The 18,532-nt window shown below is 35.4% G+C and overlaps 1 protein-coding gene across 4 annotated transcripts in view; it reads left to right on the top strand.

Annotated features, from left to right (window-relative positions):
• Positions 1-16,168, top strand: part of ksr1b (kinase suppressor of ras 1b) — a 52,544-nt gene extending 36,376 nt beyond the window's left edge. For 3 of the 4 annotated variants that reach the window (XM_073818183.1, XM_073818186.1, XM_073818185.1), the window contains 16 exons: positions 1,603-1,760; positions 2,044-2,113; positions 2,240-2,323; positions 2,407-2,468; positions 2,550-2,662; positions 3,517-3,685; positions 3,921-3,962; positions 5,741-5,783; positions 9,465-9,525; positions 9,802-10,199; positions 11,630-11,720; positions 11,919-12,052; positions 12,465-12,596; positions 12,813-12,954; positions 14,208-14,341; positions 15,172-16,168. In XM_073818183.1, coding sequence (XP_073674284.1) covers positions 1,603-1,760; positions 2,044-2,113; positions 2,240-2,323; positions 2,407-2,468; positions 2,550-2,662; positions 3,517-3,685; positions 3,921-3,962; positions 5,741-5,783; positions 9,465-9,525; positions 9,802-10,199; positions 11,630-11,720; positions 11,919-12,052; positions 12,465-12,596; positions 12,813-12,954; positions 14,208-14,341; positions 15,172-15,313 — 1,975 coding nt within the window. In that variant the 3' untranslated portion in view covers positions 15,314-16,168. The remainder of the gene's footprint in view (positions 1-1,602; positions 1,761-2,043; positions 2,114-2,239; positions 2,324-2,406; positions 2,469-2,549; positions 2,663-3,516; positions 3,686-3,920; positions 3,963-5,740; positions 5,784-9,464; positions 9,526-9,801; positions 10,200-11,629; positions 11,721-11,918; positions 12,053-12,464; positions 12,597-12,812; positions 12,955-14,207; positions 14,342-15,171) is intronic. The other variant, XM_073818184.1, reaches the window with a different exon arrangement.
• Positions 16,169-18,532: the final 2,364 nt, after the last annotated feature.

The raw sequence follows: 18,532 nt of genomic DNA on the forward strand, positions 1-18,532 counted from the left end.
TAAGAGCTATCGATTTTACAATTTATTAGACTTTTAAAACTAACTTCTAATTTAAGTGAACTTGAAACAATCTTTGCAGAAACCTATTATTTATCTGTTCCATTCATCTCAATTAAATATACATAAATTGAATAAAGTTATCAAACACTTAATACTAAATGAAATACGGATGAATCCTTAAAACTATAAAAGTTATTGATTTACTCTTTTTGCTTTTGATCTGTAATTAAAGGACATTACAGCAGTTGGTTTATAACTGCTATTACTTTAAGAGCTGCCACTGCTGAATGTGACACGGATGTGACACGCAGCTTTTAGTTGCATTCACGCTTAAAATGAAATGATACAGGCTACAACACGTGCTATGAGCACAGTATAATGGCTGACAGGACATAAAATAATAAAATATTATTTGAATTATTCATTATTTGATAATTTAATAAAAAAAAACATTAAAATCCTATTTAAATGGAGTATAGCATGTCATCTCTAATTTTTTAATCGTTCTATCGCTCTATCATTATATCATTTTATCGATCTGTTTCTTTTTTATCTTTTATCTATCTATCATTCTGTCGCTCTATCGTTCTATCTGTCGCTCTATCGTTCTGTCATTCAATAATTTAATCGTTCAATCATTATATCTGTCATTCTGTCTATCTATCGTTCAATCACTTTATCTGTCGCTCTATCGTTCTGTCGTTTTTTCTATCGTTCTGTTGTTCTATCTATCTATCTATCTATCACTCATTTTATCGATCTGTTCTTTTATCTATTGTTATATCTGTCGTTCTGTTCTCTATCATTCTGTCATTCAATCGTTTAATCGTTCAATCAGTTTATCTGTCGTTCTATCGTTCTATACATCTATCGCTCTATCTCTGTATCTATCTTTCTATTATTCAGTCGTTCTATATATCTGTTTGTCTAACACTCGATCATTCTATTGTCTGTTATCTATCATTATGTCGCTCTATTGTCTGTCATCTGTCATTCTATATATCGTTCAGTCATTCTATCATTCAGTCGTTCTATCTATCAATCATCTATCTATCATTCTTTTGTTATATTGCTGTATATTTCTCTGTCTATTGTTCTATCATTCAATCGTTGTATCTGTCTATCTCGTTCTGTCGCTCTATTTATTGTCATCTATCATTCTATCGCTCTATCTGTCGTTCTATCATTCTATCTATCATTCTGTCTATCATTCTATTGCTGTATCTATTGTTCAATTGTTCTACCTATCTCTTTCTATATGTCTATCACTCTATTGTTATATTGTCTGTCGTCTATCACTCTATTGTTCTATCATTCAATCGATCTTTCTGTCTCTATTGTTTAATCGTTCAATCGTTCTATCATTCAATCATTCTATTTATCGTTCTATTGTTCTGTAGTTCTATCATTTATCTATCTGTTATAATAATTTTAACTATTTATTATTATAATTATTATTTTAATTATTAATTATTTAATAATTAAATAAAAAAACACCAAAATCCTATTTAAATGGAGTAAAGCATGTCACACAGATGTCAGTATTTGATGTCAGATAGTTACCAAGATACCAAATGTTGCTTTGTGCTCTTTTGCCTGCAGGAGCGGGAAGAAAAACAAGCCACTTCTGAACGTGCAGGTAAACGGTGGAGGAAACGGCTGGGAAGACTCACCCTCAAGGTCACCACTGTTGTCTGCCCGTTCTCCCTGCATCCTACCAAATACCCCTAGTCACCTGGGGGACTCTGTGGGTGTAAGAAGTAAGTGGTTTTTATTTATTTATTTATTTTATTCGCAGATAAAAGACAAATTTGTGTGTTCCAAAATCTAGCAAGCTCCCTACCTAGATAACATTTTCATTCATCATACTGTAGGAGAACTCCAAATGAAAGCGTTATATTTGCTTATGAAATGTTTTGATTTGTCCAAAGGCAACTTTACACATATTGTTCATGTGTACATCATTCCCAGAATGCAATGCTGTGAAGCAATTCATCCAGTCAGCTCTAAACTTTTAATCAGTTTTTCTTTAATGTCATGCAGATAATGTTATATCCCATGGAAGCTCTCCACTAATCATGAGGAAGGATATTGGTCTGGATGTCACACACAGGTACTTACCATTAAACTTTTGCTTCTTTTCATTCTTTTGTCTGTATTTGTCTTTCAACTTTCAGCATAGGTGAAAATTTTTTTTTTTATTATTATTATTTTTTTTTATTATTGTGCCTCCTTCAAGGTTTTCCACCAAGTCCTGGTTGTCTCAGACGTGTCAGGTGTGCAAGAAGAACATGATGTTTGGTGTTAAATGCAAACATTGCAAGTAAGCATACACTGAAAGCATTTAGGAAAACCACATCTAATTTCTTAGTATCTTCCTGCTAATGTTGCTTCTATTTCTTTTAGGGTGAAGTGCCACAATAAATGTACCAAAGAGGCCCCTAAGTGCAGGATTTCATTTGCACAATGTAAGATTTTGTACAAGCTGCAATATACTGTATATTCAGATAGCTTTGCAGATGATCTAAAGTTCTGTTATGTTCTTTCAGTTCCAAACAAGATCAGAAGAACAGAGTCGGTTCCGTCAGGCATCAATAATCAGGTGGAGCGACCGTCAGAGTCTCAGCAGTATGGAACATTACCAAAGGCAATAAACAAAAAGGCATGTAGCAATATACACACAAACTAGGAAGTGGAGACTCACGAGATACTCCTTATATGTGCTGACTCAAGAGTGGTGTTAAAAGTCTTTTTTGTTGTTGTTGTTAAAATTCTATATTAATAATAAGAAGAATTATAGTTATTTTTTTTTTATAAATAAACTCTTGTTTTATTTTTGTGTGTCATAACGGTTTAAAATATCCATTTGTACACCCTTTATACCTCTTTTTGGAGTTTAGAATAAAAAATACTGTTAAAATACTGTAAACTTTTTATGTTAAATAATGAGTAAAAGAATAATTATTATTATTAATATTGTTGTTGTTGTATAAAGTAAATAAATTATAAATCATGTGATCTATCTATCTATCTATCTATCTATCTATCTATCTATCTATCTATCATCGTTCTATCTATCGTCATTCTATCTATCTTTCTATCTATCCATCTATCCATCCATCCATCCATCCATCCATCCATCCATCCATCCATCCATCCATCCATCCATCCATCCATCCATCCATCCATCCATCCATCCATCCATCCATCCATCCATCCATCCATCCATCCATCTATCGTCATTCTATCTATCGTTCTATCGTTGTTCTATAGTTCTATCTTTCTGTTATTCTATGTATCATTCTGTCTTTTGTTCCATCCATCTTTTTAACAAGTACATTATTTATTCTTCATAATTATTTTTAATATTGAACTATTGATGCTAGTGACCAACCATAAGATTTGTCATTGAAATGCAATTTTATAAAATGTCATAACCGTTTAAAACATCCATCATTACACCATATAAGCTTGTTTTTGGAAAAGGTTTTTTAAAATGTGTGTCCCTCCCTTCAGGACCACCCTCCATCACTGAGTCACCTGGACTCCAGTAGTAACCCCTCCTCCACCACCTCCTCCACCCCCTCCTCACCTGCCCCCTTCGGTCAAATCAACCCCCCAAGTGCCACCCCACCACCCAACCCCTCCCCTAAGGGTCACGTTGACAGTCGCTTTCACTTCCCAGGTTAGTCTCGTTTACACTGATACCTGGATCCAACTTGCCACTACATGTAAACCCATTTAAACTTAATCTCTTCTCTTTTAGTAGCACAGCATTATTAAGCACTACTTTCTTGTTTTCAATGCTCAACTAACATCTGCTTAAGTAACTCTTGCTGATGCATAACATGCAAGTTGTTTAACAGGGTCTTACTCTTTTCCTTGCGGACATTTGTCTATATGTCTATCCCACTCAATAGCTGCCTGCTACTTTCAGCATAGACAACAGTTTGTCTTCCCTGGTGAGTTAACAATCCTCCACACCACAAAACTCTGTTATTTACTCTTCAGGTGTGGTGTCTGAATTCCTTGTTGAGTTTTTACTGATGTTTTGAGACAACTCAACTGAGCTTCAGCTGTAGTGTAAAGCAATTTTTAGATTAAATTGCTAGTAGTGATTATACTATAGTGTATCGCCGTCTAGTGGTCAACTATGGGAATTGCTATGGGATTTTTGCAGTGTTTTGTGCTTTCAGCTCTCTGTGTGCTTCTAGTGCTGTTTAAAGAGAGCCTATAAGACATATTATTCCGTTGTGTAGTTGTATTATATTAAAGATGCACCAAGTTATTAGCATTTATATCACTATTAAAGAGATAGTTCACCCAAAAATTAAAATTGTGCCATTAATTACTCACACTCATATCGTTTGCAAACCCATAAGACCTTTGTTCATCTTCAGAAGACAAATTAAGATATTTTTGATAAAAAATTATGGTTGAACTACTGATGTCTAATGTACTATTTTAACAATGTCCTTATTACCTTTCTGGACCTTGAACATGGTAGTTGCATTGCTGTCTATGCAGGTCAGAAAGCTCTCGGATTTCATCAGAAATGTCTTAATTTGTGTTTGGATGATGAACGAAGGTCATGGGTTTGGAGCAACATGAAGATGAGTAATTAATGACAGACTTTTCAGAATTTTTGCGTGAACTAATCCTAAAATATTGCTCCAATTCCTAGACTTTGGCATATACAATACTGTTCAAATACTGTTTATCTGCTTACCCCCCAGGGCATCCAAGATGTAGGTGACTTTGTTTCCTCAGCAGAACACAAACAAAGATTTTTAACGAAAACTGGTGCACTCTGTCAGCCAAATAATGGGAGTAGATGGGCACCAGACCTTTAAAAGAGAATAAAAACATGCACAGACAAATCCAAATGACACCCTGCGACTCGTGAAGATACATTGATGTCCTAAGACACGAAACGATTGGTTTTTGCGAGAAACTGAACAGTATTTACATCATTTTTTACCTTTGATACACAGCCACGTCCAACTGTCATGAGCACGAGTTTAGCATCCGGTTCGTTACATGTGTATGCGCTCTGGCGTAGTATTCGTAAACGCCAGAAGGGGAAATCGGTGAAAAGTCCCGGATGAGTTTGCACAAGCAAACGTAATCTTTCAGCTTTAAATCGGTTTGAACAATCAGGATAAGCGCAAGTATTTACCATTTTGAATAGCCGCTATACCCACAATCTCTGTGCACTGTGTAAATAATTAGTGTTGTATTCATGCGACCGATCTCTTCCGGCGTTAGCGTATACTACGCCAGAGCGAGTACACATGTAACATACCTGATGCTAAACTCGTGCTCATGACAGATGGACGTGGCTGTGTATCAAAGGTAAAAATTAATATAAATACTGTTCAGTTTTTCGCAAAAACCAACTGTTTTGTGTCTTAGAACATCAATGTATCGTCACGAGCCGCAGTGTATAATTTGGATTTGTCTGTGCATGTTTTTGTTTACTTTTAAAGGTCTGGTGCCGATCCACTTCCATTGTTTGGCTGACAGACTGCACCGGTTTTTGTTAAAAATTTTTGTTTGTGTTCTGCTGAGGAAAAAAAGTCACCTACATCTTGGATGCCCTGGGGGTAAGCAGATAAAAATCAAATTTTCATTTTTGGGTGAACTATCCCTTTAAATGGAGTAGAATTACTTTAAAAGGAATCTGAACGTTTAATATCAACATTGACGTAATACTCAACAATCCCTTATTTTCTCACAGACGTATCCGGTTCCACACATTCAGATGGCGGTAACAACACTGGGTAAGAAACTTACTGGATTACTGTGTTTCTTCAGTATTTCTTGAAACGTTTTGACCCCGGTCAATTGAAATCCAGGCTCAGCAGCTTTGGTTCCTCATCTTGCACTATAATTACTCTGCATTTTTTTTAACTGTAGCAGAAGGACTCGAGGTTATTGCCTCATCCTCATGAATGAATCATTTGTGGAAAATTCACATGGAAACAATGTGACAGCACTGACTTCTAGAGAATTTGCCCTGCAAGATTAAACTCATTCTGAATGCTACAGTGATGCTCTAAACCTTTTTGTTGACCCCAACATGTTTGTTTGATTTTCTTCCTTTGAACACAAAAGAAAATGTCTAGTGCCAAAGTAGCTTTTGATACCTTTTTGTGAGGAAAGGCTAAAACTGAATTAATTAAATGCTGGAAAAACGTAACTAAAACTTTTAAAGTGACATTAATTGAAATAAAGCTGAAATTACACATTCATATGAGCAATTTCACATAAGTAGCAGTTAAATTATGGCTGTACAATTGGCCGATACAGCCATATCGCACAGCTGGGAGTTTAATATTGCGTTTATACAACAGTTTGCCGACACAAGTGTGTAAATACTAGTGGTGGGCCGTTATCGGCGTTAACGTGCTGCGTTAACGTGAGACTCTTATCGGGCGATAAAAAAAATATCGCCGTTAATCTATTCTCAAAGTTGGGTTGGGAGCTGGGTCTAAACTACGCAAGATATGATGACTTTTACCTTGATATTTTAGCGCGGATGACGTATACCTAGCCGAATTGCACTGTAGGGGGCGAGAACGAGTCTTCAACTTCTGTGAAATGACCATATCAAATGAGACGTGCAGACATGGATGCAGTTATGAAGCCGCTTCAGGGCAGGTGCGTTGCTAGACCCTTTTTACTGGGGCACGTGAGTTATCATTAACTTTGATAATCCCGAAATAAAGACATTAAACTATATGCAGCAACTGAATTGACGCTTCTAAAAGCAACGCAGTTTAATGGAAGACTATGCACGCAGATAGGCTATCCATGCCCGTGCGCGTCGGTGTATTTAACGGCTACGCGCACGTCGTGCAGCCTTTTGCGCAGAAGTACTTGGTTACACAAGTTTGTATAGGTAATTATGTTGTAAATGCAATTGTCAAGCAGTTTGTGATGCATTTTGGAAACGAGATGAGCGCCTGATCTAATGCGCCACCTGGCCCGTTCTCGAAGACTTACTTTTAGTCATTATTTAGGTAGCACACATATTCTGAATGCCTTCAGCAGAATTCAAATTAGCCATTTTAATCTAGATTAATCTAGATTAATTCCAAGATTTAATCTAGATTAATCTAGATTAAAAAAATTAATCTATGCCCACCCCTAGTAAATACGTAAGAAACAACAACAGAGTGTCTTTAAGAACCCTCTTTTGTCAGACTACTTTCTTCCGCCATGAATTCAGTTGAAAGTAGACAGTTTAACAGCTGAGCCCAAACCTCTGTTACAAATTCGAAAACATCACTTTAGAGCTAGTGATGAAGAAACGTTGAGTTGCTTCATTGAAAGCTTACTGAGTTACTGTATTAAAAGCTCACTGTATTATAGGGATGTAACGGTATCAAAACTTCACGGTACGGTATTTATTGAATCATTTACAGGAAAAACAAAACTAATGAAGAGACTCGAAAAAAGTGCCAGAAGTGTTTATTAAACAGTTTACATGCACACTGAACATATCAATGGCATACAAATTAGCCATCTATCTGTAAACTTTGAAACAGGAACTTCAATTTTTCAATTTTAATAACAAAAAATTATTAAACCATGTAACCACATTACTTTTTTCGCAGTACTTTAACCTACTTTGTGTATTAACGAAAACATTCATTTCAGTGGAAAAATAAGTCCAAAACTCTCTATTTTAACATTTTGAGCAATAGGGCTCTACAATCTTTTTTTTTTTTTTTTTTTGAAATTCTTATGTGTTTTAATTTTTCTGATAATCAAATGAAAGCATAAACATTTATTTATTTTTAATCAAATGAAAAATAAACCCTTTTAATTTTTGGCAAACAAACAGAGGTTTTAAAATCAATGCATGGAAGAAAAATTATATTCAGTTTAAACGTTTAAATAATAATTGTGGTATTTTTTTCTCAAATTAAGTGGTTAATCTTGTTGTAATATTTATTTTTTATTATATATATTGTTTTATGTAAATTATTTAAATAGGAATATATAAACACCTACATTATACTGTACAAAAGTAATACAAGACTAATATTGTTCTGTTTCATGTTAAACCGTACTTTTATTTTGATAGGTTGCCGTGTGTGTACAATATGATATGATGCTAGTTTTCTCAAATGAAACGGTAAAAGTGACACTCACAGCAGCTTTGGAGATTGAGTTTATCTGTTCATGTGAGATGCAAATGCCAAAAATTAGCGGGAGCGTCACGCGTGCTTCAGTATGTTTTGTAGTAAAAAAAAAAAACACGTCTCCACCATTCATACATACAAAAGCAAACGGAACATGCAGGATTCATATTAAAACGGTCTTTTTGCATTTCAGTTTTCACAGACACTAGTCCATATCGCGATTTGAATTAAGTGACAGACCAACTTTTGATTTATTAATCCAAAAATCAACGAATTCCGTGGCATTCCGCGCTATAGTAGATTCCGTTTTTATGAATGGAGTCCTGCGTGTTTTCGCGGAAGAGACATTGTAAATGCGCGACCTTGTAGAGAAAAAAATGACATGCCTTCGTGTAAATAAGATAACATAAGGCTATTTAGTTTGTTTAATAAAAGAACAATGTATAGACCTGTTCTATAGGAAAGATAACCTTAAATGACTTCTATTGTGATCTGGCGCTATATCGAAAATAAAATGAACTTGACGTTCAAGGGGGGCGGGCAACAGACCGCAAAGGATGATGGCCACGCCTGGGCTGATGGGAATTGTAGTTCCCGCCTACCTCCCGTTCGCTCCATTCGCCTGAGCAAACTTTTCTCAGAAGACCTATCATTTTATCGAGTCATGCGATCACGGTAGTATCGAAAAAAATTGCTATCGCGGTACGACGGTATTTACAATACCGTTACATCCCTACTGTATTGTGTAGAGTGTTATGAGAGAGAGATGGGCTGAATGAGTGATTACTTACATCTGATACAGCATTCATTCTTTCAGCTCAATCTCATATTCACAATAAAACATTAGTTTGATTGTCCGTTGAGGAAAGCAATATCTTTGTCGTACTATCCTTTCATCTGTTAAGGGTGATTTGCAGTGACAGTGCTGCTCAGTGCATTTGTCGGCTATAATAAATGTAATCACCTTCACAAACACTTAATGAGATTTTGACCTCAGCCAAAACTATTTGCTCTGGAACAAATAATAGATTATTGAGACTAAAGGCTGCCAGATATTCATGAGCGCTGAACAGTCGCTGATGTTCTGGAGCTCACGTCTCTAAAAACATCAAAGCAAATTGTCAAATAGACATTATCTTTATTAACAAACCGCATATTTGCAGTGTAAACTCATACATTCTAACCTCTTAAAACTACATTCTGTGACACAAAAACAGTATTATGTATAAAATTATAGTTGACTTGGGCATCCACCATGACAGTGACAGTTTTGTAAGATTTTTCTAAGAGTGTGTCATCTCTTCCTTGCAGAGAAACAAATCAGGTGGATGGTAACGTCAACCAGTTGTCAACAGGCCAAAGGGAAGCTGTGGTGAGTGCTGCAAGAAACATGTTTTACCCACAGAGCTAACAGGAATTGAAAGCGTTTGTGGACAAAATTTCCAGTTCATCGTGGTGGTCACATGTTTTTTTGTGGTCAGTGGCGTGTGTGTGTAGTTACCCTGACCTCTAAGACAATACTGAAGCTTTTTTTACATGTGCATTTTGAATGCAGTAAAATCAAAACCGATTTAGGATTATGTGAATATGAAAAAAAAAACTGTATTAATTAATTTACTAAATTGGTTGTTATATTCTTCTCATTTAGGATGAGGAGCAGCAAGGGGATGATGGTCAGGATCAGGAAGGTTCTGACGATGAAAGTGAAGGTGATGAAGTGGATGACCTGCCCAACTGCAGAGGCTACTGGAAGGACCACATAAGCCGTAAGGCCAGCCAGACCAGTGTTTACCTGCAGGAGTGGGATGTGCCTTTCGAGCAGCTGGAGCTCGGAGAGCTGATTGGTAAAGGCCGATGGGGGAAGGTGTGCAGGGGCCGCTGGCACGGAGAGGTGGCCGTTCGCTTGTTAGAGATTGACGGTAATAACCAGGAGCACCTGAAGCTGTTCAAGAAGGAGGTGATGAACTACCGGCAAACGCGACACGAGAACGTCGTGCTGTTTATGGGGGCCTGCATGAACCCGCCCCATCTGGCCATCATCACCAGGTTCACCTCTCTCAATGTTGTCATTCATGTTTTTTTTTTTTTAAAGAAATTAATATTTTTATTCAGCAAGGATGCATTAAATTGATCTAAAGTGACAGATACAAAAGATTTCTCTTTCTATGAACGGTGTTCTTTCTGTTTATCATCCTGAATAAAATGTATTACAGTTTCCACAAAAGAATTTGGTAGCACGGCTACCAAAGCAGCATATTAGAATGATTTTTGAAAGAATCATGTTACACTGAAGAATGAAGGAATGGCTGCTGAAAATTCAGCTTTCCCATCACAGAAATTAAATGCATTCAGAAAAGTTATTTTAAATGTTAATATTTTACAATATTACTGTTTTTGCTGTATCAAAATCAAATATACTACCCGTCAAATGTTTGACCATGATTTTTAATGTTTTTTTTTTTCTTTTCAGACATCTCTTCTGCTCACCAGGCCTGCATTTATTTGATCCAAAATACAGCAACAACATTTTTACCATTTAAAAAAATTGTTTTCTATTTGAATATTTTTTAAATGAAATTTGTTCCTGTGATCAAATCTAAATTTTCTGCATCATTACTTCACAGTGTCACATGATCCTTCAGAAATCATTCTAATATGCTGATTTGCTGTTCAAGAAACATTTATTATTATTATTATTATTATTATTATTATTATTATTATCATTATTTAAAACAGCTGAGTAATTTTTTTCAGAATTCTTTGATGAATAGAAAGATCCAAAGATCAGTATTTATCTTTTATAACATTATACACTATACCATTCAAAAGCTTGGAGTCAGTATAATTTTTGGGGGGAAACTATAGAAATGAATACTTTTATTTAGCTAGGTTGCTTTAAATTGATCAAAAGTGATGATAAATGATACTTTGTATTGTTGTATGGTTTCTATTTTATATAATGCTGTTCTTCTGAACGTTCTATTCATCAAAGAAACCTGAAAAAAATTCTACTTTGTAGAATTAGCTGTTTTCAACATAATAATAATAAATTTTTAAGCAGCAAATCTGAATATTAGAATGATTTCTGAAGGATTGTGTAACTGGAGAAATGATGCTAAAAATCAGCTTTAAAACCACAGGAATAAATCACATTTTAAAATATATTCAAATAGAAAACTGTGATTTTAAATAGATTTTTACTGTTTTTGCTGTGCTTTGGATCAAATAAATGCAGGCTTGGTGATCAGAAGAGACTTCTTTTTAAAAAACATTCAATCTTGACTTGAAAATTGACTGGTAGTGTAAATGCAGCATTGTTGAACATGAAGAGATTTTATTAGAAACATTCTATCATCTAACTGACTCCAAACTTCGAATGGTAGTGTAATATGTCATTTGTGGTAATGTGTAATATTTGATATTATATAAAAGGATTTGTGCTTTGATTGTAATCTATTTATATTGTCCTACCGCAGCTTTTGTAAAGGAAGGACACTCTACTCGGTTGTCAGAGACTCTAAACTTGACATCAACAAGATAAGACAAATCGCTCAGGAAATCGTAAAGGTATGAAGAATCACATTTTATATGTTCTTGGCTTTATTTTGAATGATTCATCAGTGCATGTTATTATACAAAAAATGTCTTGTAGTCTTTTATCACAATGTAATAACTCAGCAAATAAGTCTAACTATTTTATCATTCATTTTGCTTCTTTAACTCAAATCACATAAAAAAAGCTGTCTCTGTTTTTACCTTTTACAGGGAATGGGCTACCTCCATGCAAAGGGAATTGTGCACAAAGATTTAAAGTCCAAGAATGTTTTTTACGACTCAAACAAGGTGGTCATCACAGATTTTGGTCTTTTTGGGATGTCTGGAGTGGTTCAAGAGGACAGGTACGGTGCCTGTCATTACTCCAATGTTATAATAAATTAAAATAGTCATGTAAAATACTCAAGCTGTTCCAAACCCATAAGACCTTCTTTCATCTTAAGAACACAAAGATATTTATGATGAAATCCAAAAGCTTAAGAGAAGACATTGTTGAATAAAGTGTGTTCGTGTGCACAAAATAGCTTCATAAAATTATGGTTGAACCACTGATGTCACATGGACTATTTTAATACCTTTCTGGGTCTTGAACTTGGTAGTTGCTGTTTATGCAGAGTCAGAAAGCTCTCGAATTTCATCAAAAATATTAAAATTTGTGTTCCGAAAATGAACAAACGTCGTATGTGCTTGTAACGACTTGAGGGTGAGTAATTAATTACAGATTTTTTATTTTTGGGTGAATGTGTTTGCTTGTAGGCGGGAAAATGAACTGAAGCTGCCACGAGGGTGGATCTATTACCTTGCTCCAGAGATCGTGCAAGAGATAGGACCAGGAATCCAAGAAGACTGTTTGCCCTTTTCAAAAGCTGCTGATGTTTACGCTTTTGGGTAAAAACCACATCTCTTTTCCCACGTCTGCTTCTAATGCAAACATGTGGTTTTGGTGTTAACATTTCATTTCTGCTTAAAAAAAATCTCCCCAAGACAAAGCAAAGACGTTTTCTGAGTGGTCCTTCATATTAAAGCCTTTATCAAAATTAATATACAGTATTTTGCAAACCAAGACTGAAGTTGATCAGTTGACTTTGTGTGTGTCTGTCTCAGCACTATCTGGTATGAACTCCAGGCCAAAGAATGGCCCATTATTAACCAACCGACTGAAGTTTTGATCTATCAGCTGGGAAGTGGAAAAGGCATCAGAACGTTACTGGCCCAGAAGGGTACAAGCTTGGGCAAGGAGGTTACGGTGAGTCCAGCCCTGGTATATTTAAATAATATACATATCTATGTACAGTTGAAGTCAAAAGTTTACATACACCTTGCAGAATCTGCAAAATGTTAATTATTTTACTAAAATAAGAGGGATCATACAAAATGCATGCATTTTTTATTTAGTACTGACCTGAATAAGAATTTTCACATAAAAGACATCTACACATAGTCCACAAGAGAAAATAATAGTTAAATGTAATAAAAATGACTCTCAAAATTTCACATACACTTGATTCTTAATATTGTGTTGTTACCTGAGTGATCCAGAGCTGTGTTTTTCTTTATTTAGTGATAGGTGTTTATGAGTTCCTTGTTTGCACTGAACAGATAAACTGCCCACTGTTCTTCAGGAAAATCCCGTGGTTCTGTGGTTTTCAACATTTTTGTGTCTTTGAACCCTTTCCAACAATATATGATTTTGAGATCCATCTTCTCACACTGAGGACAACTGAGGGACTCATATGCAACTCTTACAGAAGGTTGCTCACTGATGCCTCAGAAGGAAACACGATGCGTAAAGAGCCAGAGGGTGAAAACTTTTGAACCGAATGAAAATGTGTTCTTATTTTGCCTGAATATCATATTTTTCATTTAGTACTGCTCTTGAGACGCTACAGAAAGTACTTGCATGTTTTCCACATTTCAAAAGTTTTCACCCCCTGACTCTTAATGCATTTTGTTTCCCTCTGGAGCAATAATAGTTGTGTAATAGTTGCACATGAGTCCCTCAGTTGTCCTCAGTGTGAAAAAAATTGATCTCAAAATCACAGTCATTGTTGGAAAGTGTCCAAATACACAAAAAATGCTGAAAAAAACTAAGAATATTTGGAATCTGAACGATTTTTCTAAAGAACAGTGAGCAGTTTAACTTTTCAGGTCAAATAAGGGACAAACTAAACAAAAAAGAGAAAAAACCCCAGCTGTGGATCATTCAGGTAACAACACGGTATTAAGAATCAAGTGTATGTAAACTTTTGAACAGGGTCATTTTTATCAGTTCAACTATTATCTTCTCTTGTAGACTATATGTAAATGTCTTTTATGTTAAATGTCTTATTCAAGTCAGTACTGAATAAAAATAACATGCATTTTATATTTTGGTAAAATAATTAACATTTTGCATACTGTGCAAGGTGTATGTAAACTTTTGATTTAACTGGATACTAGATAAATAGAGAGATTAGAAAATATGTATAATGTAACATGGTCACTGTACTCATACTACAGGAGATCCTGTCAGCCTGCTGGTCCTATAAGGTTGAGGACAGACCCACATTCACTCAGCTCTCTGACTTACTAGAGAAGCTGCCGAAGCTCAACCGCAGGCTCTCACACCCCGGGCACTTCTGGAAGTCTGAGGAGTATGTGTCCTAGACTGGAACGCTAGCATGCTGCGCATCCCCCCTTTTTTTTAGGGAGTGTCATTTAGAGCATGAAAACTAACTGTTTGGAGCTGACCTTTTTTTTTTTTCTCTATTCTGAGCCTTCTCAATTTTTCACCATTGCATTTTTAGTATAGCGAGTGTCAGATGAATACTGTGCATGGAATCAACCATTATATATTAGGTCCAACCTGATATCACATAGTTTGGAAAAAACAATAAGTGAACGTAACGAAAAAAGTGTATGTTTGTGAGTGCTTTTCTGCTACCAAAGTTTTTGCCTGTTATTTGAACGATTGGTGTGAAGAGTTTTGTGATTTATCATGTATTATTTAGCATATTGAAATTCAGAAGCGAGTGGTTCAGAGGGAAGGTGCTTCTTTATTAAACCTGTTAGACTTTGAACTTGTTCATATGCCCAAATATCTGGCCTGTGGTCAGGAATTTACTTCTTATATTTAAAAATAGTGGTTAGACTGTGGTAAAAAGGGCGTGATCTGAATTTATAATAATTGAAAAAAGATTAATAATGAAATTAATGATATTATTATTTATAAGTACAAGCAGATGAAAGTCCTCAACTTTTATTATTTTTATTTTTTTTAAATATTTGTGTATGTTGTCTTTTTTTTTGTGTGTTTCTCTCCACACTGGGATCCCGTCTCTGTCATCTGCTGTTCCTGTCTCCATCTTGACGTCTCAACCTTTCTTCTCACCACCAACCTCTTCCAAATCTTCATCAATCACGTTGCTTTATTTTCTTCTCTGTGCTTTTCTTCCTTCTGTTCTCTGATTGGCTTAATGTTCAGCGCATGGCATCACCACTGTCTGCGTGAACACTGCAGTCCGGGTCTTCGCTCTCGCTGTCCCTACGTCTACAAATATGATGGTTTGTCCACAGCTGACGTTAACATTAGCATGCCTGCTGCTTTCAAAGAAAACAACGAGTAGTTGATTCAGACGTCCAAATCAATTCCATTTTTTTTCTGCACGACTGCTTATGATCAACGGTGTGTCTTACAAATTTGCGTTGCTTTTTCGTATAGTAGTCCCATCTTTGGCAACTGTCAGGCTTTTAAACTTTCGCCTGTTCTAACACTGAGCAAAGCCATTTCATCCAAACTTTGTAAATGGAAAATATGCAGTTTTTTTGAGCTAGCAGAATTGGCCACTTATCAAATTCCTTGTGTGCCGTCAGATAAGTGAAATGTTAGATCCATTGCTCATTTTTCCATGTAATAATCATTTACCGGAAGCTAATTTGACCTACTGAGCCCTTCCAAGATGGATAAAGAGCCTCAAAATAAGGATCTTGATGAGGTATTTGTCATGTTATTTAGAATGAAAGATATTTTGACTTAGCAGGTTGATGTTCAGGAACTTTTACTATCTAATACCTCTCGTTTTAGTTTGTGTGTTTGTGTTTGAGTGTGTGCGAGTGTGCATGTAGAGTTTTGGGTGGTTTACTTGTGGTGTTCTGAACAATGAGAGGATGTTAAAGACTGCAGTGACTGTTTCCAGGGCAACTTCAAGGAATTTGAATAGAGAACTATTGTTTTATTTATTGTACAGCTAAGATTTCTTATATTATTTGTACAAAATTTTATATGTTTCCATTGAAAAGTTTTGAAAAGGTACTTTACTCCTGTTGTACAGCTCTTTATATACAGTGTCTTGAACACATTGTACATTTCTAGAATGAGATGATGGTTTTAATGTTATGTGATTATGAATTCATATTTTTGTAAAGCTCATAGCCTATTGTCTGTAAACACAAAGTAATTTTATCCTGGCAGAAATAATAAACAAGTGAAACATTTCTTTTTTTCCATTTCATGAGAGAATGAGAGTGAGCGTTGTTGTGTAATACATTATATAAGCAGTTTTACTTTAAACAAGTAATTAGTTATAGTTACTAGTTACTTCTCACAAATAGTAACGTCATATATAGTAACTAATTACCAGAGAAATATATGTATAAATATATATAAATATGGTAATTTAAATTTTAAAAAAAAATGTTTACTCACCAGACCAATAAAGCTTAATAAACCAATAAAGTTTTTTTAAATATGTGAAAGTACATTTAGCATTAGCCAGTCAAGCATTAAATTATGACATTATGATAATTAAGTATTAAACTTAAGTAGTTAGAACTTTAGTTATTAAAAAAATCATGTATGAACGCATATTTGTAATTTTTATTAAACTGGTAGTAGTGCTTAAGATATGGTTTGTAATTTAGTGTCTCTATAAAAAGGGGGAAAAACTTAAAATAAGACTGATAAGATAAAACAAACTACTACGAATTCTACTACTACTACTGCTAGCGCACTAAGAATTAGTAAGATGCTGGGTTTATGAATATTAATCACGTTGTCTGCGTTCACTCGAAATGATTTGCTGAGATCTAAACAGAGACGATAATAGGTGAGCGCCAGCCAATAAGATTGCCGTTTGCTCATTAGTTCCGCCTACTACTGGAGAAACCGGCAGTTTTTAAAAGCTGAAGAAGTCCAAAGAAACTCCGTTATTTTGACATGAAAATACAACTAAGAATATTTACATCTAGCGGGAAAGTTCTGCATGGTATATAAGATTCTCCGCTTTGTATCTTTCTTTCTTTGTGTGAGACAAAGCGACGGCTTGCCGTGTGCCTTTACACTAGAGCTTACGGTTAGTCAAATACAGGTACGCTGCGCATCCATTCAGATGAACTGAAAAATAGAAATATAATAAATTATAGTAACGCCGCATTTTATTGTTAGTAATTCGTTTGATTATTCGTTACTGAAAAAATAGGGCCGTTTATTTACAACGCTAGTTATGATAGTATGTAGGGAGCAGCTATACGGGGAGGCTCCCCCAACTCGGGAGGGAGTCTATCACTGGGGGTTGAGGCTAGAAGGGATACAGCTCCGACCGGAAACTAGTAATGAAATTAATTTTTCTACCTATTAGATTGTGTTTTTTTTAACGTCTACACCTACCCCAACCCTAAACTTAGCCGTTACTATAATAAAAAAACTGTATTTTTGTTGTACAGTGTGATAAAAAATAATGTTAGATTGATGTGCGCATGCCTAGTATCGAGATCTGTCTCCCTTCTAGTCTAAACCATAACTGGGGGCCTTCCTTCAAGGAGGCAAGGGAGGCAGTGTTTTCTCTAAATATTGGATGAGACAAAAATGACAAAAACAACGCCAGTAGTAGAAAATATAACATATAAAGTGTATAAATCTCCTTTTTCTAAAGAAACCAACCGTGACACCAACAGGTAACGTTACAGCGGGAATCTGCCTCTCTCTCTGCCTCCCCTGAGTTTCTTGAGTTTTAAACAGTTGGGTAATGGAGTCAATGCCTACATCGCGATATAATTGGATATGACTGGTTATGATTGGTTCATGCAATAAATCCCGCCTCTTCTGTCCATAAATTTCGCAAATCAGTCTGAATGAACATTATGGTGTTATGGCAAAACTAATTAAAAAGTAAGTAAACCACTCACATACTTAGGCTGATTGGCTGGTTTTAGCTGGTCAACCAGCCTGGTTTTAGCTGGTCATAGCTGGTCAGCAGGCTGGTTTTAGAGGGGTTTTGGCCACTTTTCCAGCCTGGCCAGGCTGGGAAACCACCACCTAAAACCAGCCTGGCCAGGCTGGGAGACCAGCTAAATCCATCTACTTCCAGCCTAAACCAGCTAAGACCAGCCAACCAGCCTAGGCTGGTTTTAGCTGTTTTTTTCAGCAGGGAACATTCACTGAGCTTTGATGACTGATGATCTGAAATATTCAAAAAGAGTAAAGTTAATTATTTAAAAGAATAGCTAAACATACGTTCACAAATCGAACATGAGGTTTAAATTGTTACTGCCTTGAGGTTTTATTTTGGAATAAATGTAAAGTGCTTAGAAACCAGACCTGGGTTGATTACTTACAAATTGTAATCCGTTACTGATTCCAGATTACATTTTGTAGTCCGTTACATTACTCATTTTAGGTAATATAATCAGATTACTTTTAGATTACTTTGAAATTATGTAAAGTGCATTAAACATTATATTACATCAAGGTTTCCCTATAGGGTTCAAAAGGAACTGCAGGGGGTTTGTCAGTTTAATGAAAAGCAAACAATTAATCAAAAAAAAAAAAAAAATTAAAATACATAATT

The sequence above is a fragment of the Garra rufa genome, chromosome 14, assembly GCF_049309525.1.
Source record: "Garra rufa chromosome 14, GarRuf1.0, whole genome shotgun sequence".
Classification (NCBI taxonomy): Eukaryota; Metazoa; Chordata; class Actinopteri; order Cypriniformes; family Cyprinidae; genus Garra; species Garra rufa.